General features: G+C 57.0%; 1 protein-coding gene across 2 annotated transcripts; it reads right to left on the reverse strand.

Moving 5' to 3' along the window:
• Window positions 1–424: 424 nt before the first annotated feature.
• Trim56 (tripartite motif containing 56) lies at window positions 425–4,412 on the reverse strand. 2 transcript variants are annotated; one of them, XM_069989249.1, is made up of 3 exons: window positions 4,337–4,412; window positions 3,281–3,390; window positions 425–3,147 (listed from the first exon to the last, which is right to left on the reverse strand). In XM_069989249.1, the coding sequence occupies exon 3, from the start codon at window positions 3,144–3,146 to the stop codon at window positions 897–899; it is 2,250 nt and encodes a 749-aa protein (XP_069845350.1). In that variant the 5' UTR covers window position 3,147; window positions 3,281–3,390; window positions 4,337–4,412; the 3' UTR covers window positions 425–896. The 2 variants fall into 2 exon arrangements, with proteins under 2 accessions (XP_069845350.1, XP_069845348.1); XM_069989247.1 differs by having other exon boundaries at window positions 4,322–4,402.
• Between the last annotated feature and the right edge of the window lie 6,889 nt (window positions 4,413–11,301).

Raw genomic sequence — 11,301 nt, forward strand, 5'->3', positions numbered from 1 at the left:
GCGCCTGGCCTTGGATTGGCAATGGTGTGGGGGTACGCTGGGGGGCTCCCCTCCTTTGCCACCAGGAATGGCCTGATTTTTTTTTGGGGGGGGGACGGTATTCCCTTCACAGCCTCTGGGCTGGCATCTATAGCTTTTACCCGATCTGAACACTCAGGGTCTTGAGAAAGCACCCAAGAGAACAGATTATTGTCATTTATCGTCACATGGAGCTCTTGGCCTCCGGTCTTGCATGGCCTATGTGTGACGTGCCCTAGGGGTCTTTCTTGGTCCTGCAGAAGAAGTGTGCCCCCCTTGCCAGGGCCCTCTCTCTCAGTCTCTCTAAAACTCCATCAAGTTGGGTTTTTTTTTTTTGGTGCCAATCCTGGGTTTTGAACTCAGGGCCTAGGTGCTGCCCCTGAGCTTCCCCCCCCCCCCCGACCCCACAAGGCTGGCACTCGATTTGAATGTCTAATTGAAGTCCTTGGACTTTTCTGCCAGAGCCAGCTTCGAACCTTGCTCCTCCTGAGTCGGTAGGATACAGGCGTGAGCCACTGGTGCTCGGCAGTTTTTTGTTTTAAAATAGGGTTTGTGTCCCCCAGGTTAGCCTTGAACTCTCGGTATATTGGAATGGTTTTGAAATATACAAATCAGGACAGGTTGTTCCTAGAAACGCAGACACCTAAATACACAGTGGCAGTCACAGCTGGTAGGTGTCACCCACAAACAAAACAAAACAACAACAAATAGACCCAGGGGCGTCGTAGCCCCTCCCTGCCCGGGAGCCCCCCAAGCCTTGGTCCCCCACTTCTGCATGTTAGAAAAGCTGGCCATGTAGCTATGGGCCCTGTCCTGAGAGAATGTCCCAAGCTAGCCCAGTCCTGCCCTACTAGCCAACCCTGCCCTGCCCCACCCCCTTAACTATCAGCTGACCGGATACGAAAAACCCGGATGGTTCCATTACTGAGTGACACCACCAGGTACCTGCCATCTACCACACTGATGACCCTGGGCTTTTCTAGGCCGTGGTAGGCCGACATGAACTCGCTAAGATAGGACCCCTTTGGGTCCAGGATCACCACTTGGTTAACTCCGCGAAGGGTCAGGAAGATGAAGCCGTCCTTGTCCACGGCCACGGAGCCCGGCTGGCAGCCCTGCAGGCCAGGGCCCTGGCACTCCCCAGCCACGCGGCCCAGCCCATCGCATACAACCACGCTCTTCTGCTGCCAGTCGGACACCACAAAATGACCCTGTGGGCTGGTGGCTAGGAATACCAGGGCCCGCTGGCCACGCTGGGCCTTGCCGCCAGGGATAAACCGCGTGGCTAGGCTGCCTTCTTCATTGTAGACCTCCACGTGGCTGCCCACGGTGACAGCCACCCGGTCCCTGCTGGGCAGCGCGGCCACTGCGTGGCTGGACTGCGTGTGGCTCACAGCCCGGCGCCACCGCACTTTGCCATCGTGGCTGATGAGGTACAGCCGGGCGTTGGTGGAGAAGGCCACGGCGTCCCGCAGGGCGGCCACGCTGCAGGGGAACTGGCCCTCAGGCACGGGCACCTGGCCTCGGTAGTCGCCCTTGAGGGAGAAGCGCTTTAGACGTCCGTTCTGCTCATCGGCCACCAGGATCTCCTGAGGACCGAAGGCACAGAGCCCCGTGATGCGGGGGGCGCACGGGTCCCCCGGCATTCGCGTGGGGAAGCTGCAGACGAAGACAGGCCGGGGAAGCAGGCCAGAACCTTCCAGCTGGGGGCCCAGGGCGGGGCTGGGCTCCCGGGAGGCTAACTTGTGTCGGCCTCGGCTTCTTTTCTTCTTGGTGGGCTGGCCGCTGCCTCTTTCTATTCGGGCTCGTCCACCTTCTTGGGGTGTCTGAGCTCTGTCCCCTCTGGGAGTGTGGGCTGGCTCATCTTCTTGGGGTGTCTGGGCTCTGTCTTCTGGGGGTGTCTGGCCTCCATCTTGTCTCTCCTGGCTGGCTCCATCCTCTTCTCCCTGGCTCTGAGTTCCATCCTCTCCCTGAGCACCGGCTTGCTCTTCGTCGCCATCCTGGCCCTCTTGCTTCTCGAAAGAAAGGCTGAGCAGGTGACAGTTCTTATCCCGGATCCCCGGGTGCAGTGTCAGCCGGGGCAGCGGGCAGGAGGCTGGCCCGGGGGACCAGGGGCCATCTTGGAGTTGTTGGAGCCTCTGGGCAATCGCCCCTTCCAGAGATAGGATCTCCGCCTCTCGCCCCAGGCTGAGCACCCGCCGGGCAAATGTGGCCGCCGCCCTGGCCACCTGTTCTTGGCCTTCCAGTTTGGCCAGCCTCTCCCGAGCAGCCTCCTCCACAGCCTCCACGTGAGCCCGGAGTTGCCCCAGCACCTCGTGCTTCTGGGCCAGCAGAGCCCGGAGGATGGCCTCGGCGGCTTCGTCCACCTGGCTGCCCACCCTGGCCGCCTGCTCCTTCACCCGGGCCAGGGCGGCCTTCTCTGCCTCCCTGGTGGCCTCCAGGCCGGCGAGGTTGGCATCCACGCCCGCCAGCAGCTGCTCGAGGCCGGGCCTGCGGGCGCGCACGGCCTCGGCCAGGGGCAGGCACGGGTGGTCCAGGTGCGGGTCCAGGCGGCACTCGCGGCACAGCAGCTGGCCGCAGGGCTGGCACAGGAAGCGCAGCGGCTCGCCGGGGTGCTGGGGGCACTGGGCGGCCTGGCGCTCCCGGGCCTCCTCGTCGTACCAGCCGGCCCGGTAGCCCACCAGGTCCACCACGCGGTGCGCGTGTGTCTGGCGGGTGCGGCGGTGGCCATCGGCGCAGGCCTGGCACAGGTCATCGGCGCAGTCCAGGCAGCGGGCGGTGGCTGGGCCCCCCGCGCTCGCGCCCCCTACCAGCGGGCAGAGGGCACAGGACGGCCGGTCGGCCCGCAGGTCCCCGCACGTCCGCGCCTTCACCAGGTCCAGGAGTCCATTGACGAAGAAGTTGGTCTTAAAGGCGGCCACGCCAGCGCCCGGCACGGGGACGGTCTCCCGGCACTCCGGGCAGCGCACGCGGCCGCCCTCGGCCAGCTGGGCCAGGCAGTCCTGGCAGTAGGTGTGCAGGCAGGGCAGCGTCTTGGGCATGCGCAGCTGCTCCAGGCAGATCTTACAGGCCAGGAAGTCGCTGCTCAGGGCCTCCAGCAAGGAGGGTGAGGAGCCCTGGGAAACCATGCTGTCCAGGGGAAAGGTCAGAGGTCAGAGGTCCTTCCCTCCCTCCCTCTGCAGCAGCTGCAGCAGCAGCCCTTCCCTTCTTCACATCCCCCAGCGACACAGTCTGTGTGGGGGAGGGAGGAGGAGGGGCTCACCTGGATGGGGAGGAATTTCCTTCCTGGTGTCCGCAGCTGGGGGAGGGCGCCCTGTTCCTCCTCTTTCTTTGGAAATATCCGGCAGAAAGGTGAGCGAGATTGTGTCAGGCCTGTGAAAGATGTTGGAACAAGAAGCTCCAGAGGCCAGGCTCTGGTGCTCACATCTATAATCCCAGTTTTTCTGGAGGCTGAGATATGAGGATCCTAGTTTGAGGCCAGCCTGGGCAGAAACTCCTGTGAGACTCTTCCCTCCAATTAGACACACACACGCACGCGCACACACACACACACACACACTGCTGGAAACGGATGTGTGGCTCAAGTGGTGGAGCACCAGCCTTGAGCACAAAAACTCAGGGATAGCACCCAGGTCCTGAGTTCAAGCACACATGTGCACACACCCATACGCACACCAGCCCCTCAATCTTAGAGGAGGGGGAGTCCAACCTTCAGGACACCAGTATAGACCCCGTGGTCCTGTGTGACTGGTTTCTGGAGGTCTGGCTGGGTGGGGCCCTGTGGCCGGGGGAAGTACACGTCAGCTCTGGTAATGGGGGGGGCCCTGCCATGGTTCAGGGGCCCCAATTTCTCTAGTTCTGCCTGCCCATCTGCCAGACTCTGAGTGGGGGGCACTTCCTGCCCCGACCCCCCCCCCCCCAGTGATTTCTGGAGCAGAAGGAAAGTGAGGCAGGAGAGGTCCGGGGGCTTCTGCTAGACTCCAGGCCTCCCAGCCTGGGCCTCGGCTCTCAGCCTCCGGTATCTTGAGTCTTTCCAGGGAAGAGTGGGAATCCTGAATTCCCAGCTCAGAGATTTGGCAGTCCCCTCCGCTGAGGGAGCTGGAGGGGGGCTCAGGTGGAAGAGGAGGGCGGGCTCTTCCTGTGATGGGGGGGACGCTCAAGGCTGAGGCCCGGCCTCCCCTTCCTTCCAGATCCCTCTCTTCTCCTTCCTCTCCCGCGCTCTCCCTCCCTTTTCCTCTCTTCCCACCCCAACCCCACCCAATTCAGCCCAAGCTCCCATCGACCCCCCCCAAACCCTCCTTACCCAGCCAGAACTGACTTGGGGCTCCAGAAGCACCTCAAGACGTGACCCCCGCGGCTGCAGGGCACCTGAGTGAAACAAAACTGAAAGCAACGGAGGCAAAGGCAACTTCCGTCCCCAGGCGGGACACCAGGCTGGGCGCCGCCCTCTCCTCCGCCCGCCCTTCCAGCCAGTCCCTCCTCCCTCCCCTTCCTCATTCCAGCACACACACACCCTGATCCAGCAGGAAGCCCCCAGGGCAAGGAGGGGGGCGCTCTGGGATCCCCCTCCAGCTCAGCCTACACCTTCCAAACAAGCGGGGCTCAGGGCTGTGGTTTCTCAGTGTTTGGTGACTTTGGGGTAACGGGAAGGGAGGAGGGGCAGAGTAGCAGAACTCTGAACCCCGGGCAACACCCAGCCTGGGGGTCCAGGCCTGACTGGAGGATGCTTTATGGACCCCTGCAGGGGTCTCCCTGACTCCCAAGATACAGCCAAAAGTTCCTGGAGGGGCCAGGACACCAGTGTGCATGCCTATAATCACAGCGACTTAGGAAGCTGAGATCTGAGGATCGTGATTAAAACCCAGTACCAGACAGGAGCGTCCACGAAACTCTTGTGTCCAATGAATCAGCCCAAAGCTGGAAGTGGAGGTGTGGCTCAAGTGCTAGAGGGCTAAACAGAGAAAAGGCTCAGGGATCGGCAGGGGCGAGGGTGTGGGGGGTAGGGGGGTAGTTGTGGAGGTGGGAGGGAAGGGATGGTAGGGGGAAAACAAAGGAGGCAACAATGCTTAATAGGAAATGTACTCATTACCTTGCTTATGTGACTGTAACCCCTCTGTACTACATTTTCACAATGAAAAATGTACATAAAAGAAAGAAAAGGCTCAGGGACAGCGCTGAGGCCCTGAGTTCAAGCCCTAGGACAAGAAAAAAGACAATAGTCAAATGAACATTTTGTGTTCCTCCCTTCCTTTGGTGGTGGAAAGGTGTGGCCGAGCCTTTCATGACTGCAGGACATGGATCTACCTTGTTTTTCACTTAAGATCTGAGGACAGTTTTCCCAGGCTGGGACACGTGACGTGACTGGCGTTCTCCTGAGGTTCCAGGATCACGAGGTAGACACTCACGCCATAATTAAGACTGCGGTGTGCAGCGTTGCTAAGCTACTGATGTGTTGTCTCAACAGGAGATTTCAACTTGGAAATGTCCTAAGGCCTGACACCTGTGGCTCACACCTGTAATCCCAGCTACTCAAGAGACTGAGGTCTAAGGATCCGGTTCAAAGCCAGCCTGGGCAGGAAAGTCGGTGAGACTCTTATCTCCAATTAATCAACCAAAAGCTGGAAGTGAATCTGTGGCTCTAGTAAAGCGCTAGCCTTGAGCGAAAAAGCTAAAAGTGATTGAGAGGCACTGAATTCAAGTCCCAGAATACACACACACACACACACACACACACACACACACACACACACACACACACACACACACAGCTATCTCCTAAGGATATAACCTCATGTGTGTATGTTGATTGTGGGGCTTGAACTCAAGGCCTGGGCACTGTCCCTGAGCTCTTTTGCTCAAGGCTAGAGTGCTACCACTTTGAGCCACAGTGCCATTTCTGGTTTTTGAGTAGTTCATTGGAGATACAAGTCTCAGGGAAACTTTTCTGGGCTGGCCTTGAACCATGATCCTCAGATCTCAGCCTCCTGAGTAGCCAGGATGAGAAGCGTGACCCACCAGTGCCCAGTCCAATTTAATTTTCCTGGTAACTGGGCATGGAGACAAATTAAGTTACCCCAAGTCCAGTGAAATGCTCTGGGAACAGGAAGGCTTCCTGGCAGAGGTGGCATTAGTGTCACCCCCCACACACACACACACTCTGAACAATAGTGAGCCAGGCCCGGGGGAGGGGGAGCAGCCTCCCCCCCCCCCATCAGCACTCTAAGTCCTGACTCCAGCCTGTGATGTTGCCATGGTTACCTGTAGCTAGGAGCCTGGAGGAGGAGGGGGAGGGGGTGGGGATGCAATCTCACCAGATTCTGGGGCTCTGGATGGGTGGAGGAAAGCGGATGGGCGAGCACAACAAACTTTAGAATTCCCTCCAAGCTCACAGAGCTGCGGAGAACAGCGCCATTTGCTTTTCATGGGGGCATTTTATAGGAAGGGGGGATTTTATAGGAAGGGGTTTCATGGAGGTGATGTTTGCTAGGGAAAGCAAGCAAGGTTACAGAAGCAAAACAGCCTTGAATGGCAAAAAGCATAGTAAAACATAGACTTGACTTGGTCAGCATGACTGATACTATCAATACAAAAAGTCAGAACACATCCTTGGATTACAGAGGTCAAAGCATTAGAAATTCACAGTCGGGGGTACACTGAAATTTTCTTTTTTTTGGGGGGGGGGTCCCGTCATGGGGCCTGAACTCTGGGCCTGGGCGCTGTCCCTCAGCTCTTCAGCTCAAGGCTAGCGCTCTACCACTTGAGCCACAGTGCCACTTCCGGCTTTTTTTCTTTTTTGCTTATGTGGTGCTGAGGAATTGAACCCAGGGCCCCAGGCATGCAAGGCAAGCGCTCTACCACTGAGCCACCTTCCCAGCCCCTACACTGAAATTTTCTTTACGGAAATGATTCTTTTTTTTTTTTTTGGTCGGTCATGGAGCTTGAACTCTGGGCCTGGGCGCTGTCCCTCAGCTCTTCAGCTCAAGGCTAGTGCTCTACCATTTGAGCCACAGCGCCACTTCTGGTTTTCTAGTTGTTAATTGGATATTAGAATCTCATGGACTTTTCTGCCTAGCTGGCTTTGAGCTACAATCCTCAGATCTCAGCCTCCTGAGTAGCTAAGATAACAGGCGTGAGCCACCAGCGCCCAGCTACTATGAACATTTGTATACAGCTTTTTGTTTGGTATAAGCTCTCCTTCCTTCCTTCCTTCCTTCCTTCCTTCCTTCCTTCCTTCCTTCCTTCCTTCCTTCCTTCCTTCCTTCCTTCCTTCCTTCCTTCCCTTTCTGTTCTTTGCTTCGTCTCTCTCTCTTTTTCTCTTTCCTTCTTCAATAGAGTCTCTCTAAGTAGCCCCAGCTGGCCTCAAACTCTCCGTCCTCTGGCCTCGGGATTATAGTCATGTACCCTCACGTCTGGCTTCAAACTTTGTGTCTTGTGTGTGTCAAGCAAACATTGCACCACCAAGCTATATCCCCAGCCCATATGTTCTGTTTTACAAGAAATTGCTAAGCTTCTTGCTTCCCGCCTAGTTGTACAATGAAGCCTCCAGACTCTGTCTTCAATCAACCAGCAAAATGCTGGACCGGAGGCATGGCTCAGGTGGTAGAGTACCAGCATTGAGCAAACAAGCTGAGAATGTGAGGCCTTGGCCCAGGGCTTGTGGCCCTGGCGTGGCTCTTCTGCCCCCTGCTGGTGTGTGCTTGAGAAGCTCTTCGGTTCTGCCCCCAGCTGAAGGATTCTCCTGTGCCGAGGGGCAGGTCCGAGGCTGGCTTCCACAGGACCAGTGCTTGTCCTCCGCTCCACAGAAATCTGTCCCATTGACCCGGGCAGCAAGCAGGACCACTTCCCTGCCCAGCGTCAGGGTACGGGGCCCCACTCTGGGCCGCCACGAGGCTGAAATCCAGTTACCTCTTGGTACCCAAAGTTGCTCTGAAGCCTCCTTTGACTTTGGGCCCTCCTCGTGGCCCTGCGTCTGGCCCGTGCTTACGCTCTTCTTTCATCTTGCTATTGCAGTGGTGCGGATGCACATGCGTAGTGAATACCATGGAGCATTGATATAGTGTCTGTGTTCTTGAATACTGACATACTGTGTTATTGAATACTGATATGATGGGCTGTTGAATAGGAATAGATCGGATGTATGTGTGCTGTGAAATCATATGAAGTGTTAAGTTGTCAAATTAGGAGCTAGAATGAGAAGTTAGGGAAGTGGCGCTGTGGCTCAAGTGGTAGAGCACCTGCCTTGAGCTGAAGAGCTCAGGGACGCGCGCAGGCCCAGAGTTCAAACCCCACAACCCACCAAAAAAGAAAAAGAAGAAGTTAGAAGTTAGAATATGGAAGCTAGAGATACAGACACACCCCGAAGCCTAGAGAGCCTTCTCCAAGATAAGCAGACCCAGGGCAGGCTAGCCGCTCCGCCCCAGCCACTGCCAGGTGTGACCCGAAGCAAAGCTGCCACCGAGGCGGCCAGAAATGAAAGGCCCAGCCTAGAACATATAAACACCCCGGGCAACAGAGACCCAGCGAGGTGGCCTCCCTGAATCCGGCCACTCCACGTCGGACCGACCCTCCCCTGGAGCCTGCCCCGGCAAGCCAGCCGCTTCTCCCTCCAGAGACTCAGAGCAGCCCGGAGGACACCCTTGGTGGGCGTTGCTCGACCTTCAGACCAAGTGATGCGATGTGTGCGCTCCCCTGGGTGACACATGCATGGTAGGATTAGGCATAAGAGTTATTGCCAGGCGCTGGTGGCTCACGCCTGTAATCCTAGCTACTCAGAAGGCTGAGATCTGAGGATGGCGGTTCAAAGTCAGCCTGGGCAGGAAAGCCTATGAGACTCTTTTTATTTTATTTTTTTGTCGGTCGTGGGGCTTGAACTCTGGGCCTGGGCGCTGTCCCTCAGCTCTTCAGCTCAAGGCTAGCGCTCTACCACTTGAGCTACAGCGTCACTTCTGGCTTTCTAGTGGTTTATTGGAGATAGGAGTCTCACGGTCTTTCCTGCCAGGGCTGGCTTTGAACCTCAATTCTCAGATCTCAGCCTCCTGAGTAGCTAGGATTACAGGCGTGAGCCACTGGCGCCCAGCTTCGTGAAACTTATCTCCAAGAAACCAGAAGTAGGGCTGTGACTCAAGTGGTAGATCCCTTGAGCTGAAGAGCTCAGGGACGCGCCCTGGCCCAGAGTTCAAGCCCCACCAGCACCACCACCAACAAAAGTTAGTTATTGGTGTGGACTGTATTTGAAGTGTTTGAATAAATTGACACTTACTAGTCTACCCATGATGCTGTATTTGAGTTCAGCACAACATGCCTATCATCCCAGATCTCCGGAGCCTGAGACGGAGAAAGATCTGGAGTTTGAGGTTGCAAAACCCAGTCACACTCAACTCCCTGTCCTTAAAGCAGAGCAAACAAAAACCCAGTCCCAGCAAGAAAACCTTTGCTCCTTTCCAGGACAATGCCCTCCTCCACCGCCAACCTCTGTCCTTGGCTCCCCCCTCCCCGGCCTCAGCTGTCTCCCCCTGTGGCCTGCCCCACGGCTCCCAGCCTCCTTTGCCACCCACGGCCACCCAGGGGGCGTGCTGTCCCCTCGAAAGCAGATCTACTCTCCTCACGGGGTGGGTGGGGGTGGGTGGGGGGGTGGGGGTGGGGGGTCATGCCCATGGCTCTGGAGGGCTCCTTAAAAAAAAAATCCAAGGGCTGGGATGTAGCTCAGTGGCAAAGCGCTTGCCTAGCAAGTGCAACGTCCTTGGTTCGATCCCCAGTACCAAAAAAGAAAAGACAAAAAAAAAAAAAAAAAAAACCAAGACAAAACAACACAGAAGGCTCTTGTCCAGATGCTTAGGAGGCTGAGAACTAGAGGATCATGGTCAGAGGCCAGCCCAGGTTCCTGAGAACACCCCCCCCGCCCCCTTTTCCTTGCTTGACCTGTAGCTGGGTGCAGTGGTGTGTGCCTGTTATCCCAGCCAGTCCAATCCCATGCCACAGCACTTTCAACAGAAGAGAGTTTGGGGAGAGGGAGGGCTGAGCTCCCAGACTGTCCCCCCCCCAGGACCCTCCAGTGTAGCCAGGATTTCAGGCCTGCGCCATAGCGCCCAGCTTTGCCTTCCCTTCCCCCCCTTTTTGAGATGGGTTCTCTGTGTGTAGCCTGGGCTAGCCTTGAACTCTTGAGTCTCCTGTCTCAGCCTCTAGAGTGCTGGGATTACAGGTGTGCACACACTACCACCACCACACCTGACTTAATATGGAGCTCTCTGCCCTTTATCATGGGTGACACATGAAGATGGAATATGGCCGCACACCAAGGCCAAAGGCCAGGAGTAGAGCCTCAGCACTGGCCAGCCCGTGCTGGGCATGTGTGGGCATTCCTGGGCTGGGAAGGGGCGGGGGCGCTGCATTCTCTGTTCTGGCCATTGGGGGGCACCGGGAGTCTGGAGCTGGCCTGTCACGCCAAGGGGTCAGTGCTTTCCAGCAGAGGAAAGCACTGGGGGGCTGAAGAGGGGGCTTCCGATGGCCGATCTTGAGTCCTTCATCAGGCCTGAGGCAGCGCAGCACCGCAGCCGGCCCATAAGGGCCCCCAGCTCTGCCTGCATTCCTCCTGGGCTCCTGCTGGAGCGGCCATTTCTTTTTAGGCATGAGGGGTGTGTGTGTGTGTGTGTGTGTGTGTGTGTGTGTGTGTGTGTGTGTGTGTGTGTGTGTGTGTGTGTGTGTGTGTGTGTGTGTGTGTGTGTGTGTGTGTGTGTGTGTGTGTGTGTGTGTGTGTGTGTGTGTGTGTGTGTGTGTGTGTGTGTTGGTCCTGAGGCTTGAACTCAGAGCCTGGGTGCTGTCCCTGAGGTTTTTTCTTGCCTAAGGCTAGTGCTCTAGCTACACCTCACTTTTGGCTTTTTGATGGTCATTGGAGATAAAAAGTCTCACATTCTTTCTTGCTCAGGGATGGCTTTGAACCTCGAGCCTCAGAGCTCAGCCTCCGGAATGGCTGGGATTACAAGCATGCGCCATGAAGGGTGCTCAGCTACAGTGTCACGCCTGTCTGTGTTCCTCTGATCCTGGCTTGTAGCCCGAGCTGTTTCTCGCCCTCCCTTGTGCCCTGAACCTTGATGTTGTCCCTCTGGATTTCCCGAACCCCATATTCTCCCGCCCCCCATCCCCGTTCTTGACCTCAGCACACCCCAGCTCTTTGGCCTCCACCTTGGCTTCCTGCCCCCTCTAGGCCCTGGCCTCCCGCCCTCAGCTCCCTCCAGGAGGCTCAGACCTAATCAGGCTGATTATCTAGTGCCAAGTTCAATTCCACTT

The sequence above is a fragment of the Dipodomys merriami genome, unplaced genomic scaffold, assembly GCF_024711535.1.
Source record: "Dipodomys merriami isolate MVZ:Mamm:240054 unplaced genomic scaffold, mDipMer1.0.p SCAF_373, whole genome shotgun sequence".
NCBI lineage: Eukaryota > Metazoa > Chordata > Mammalia > Rodentia > Heteromyidae > Dipodomys > Dipodomys merriami.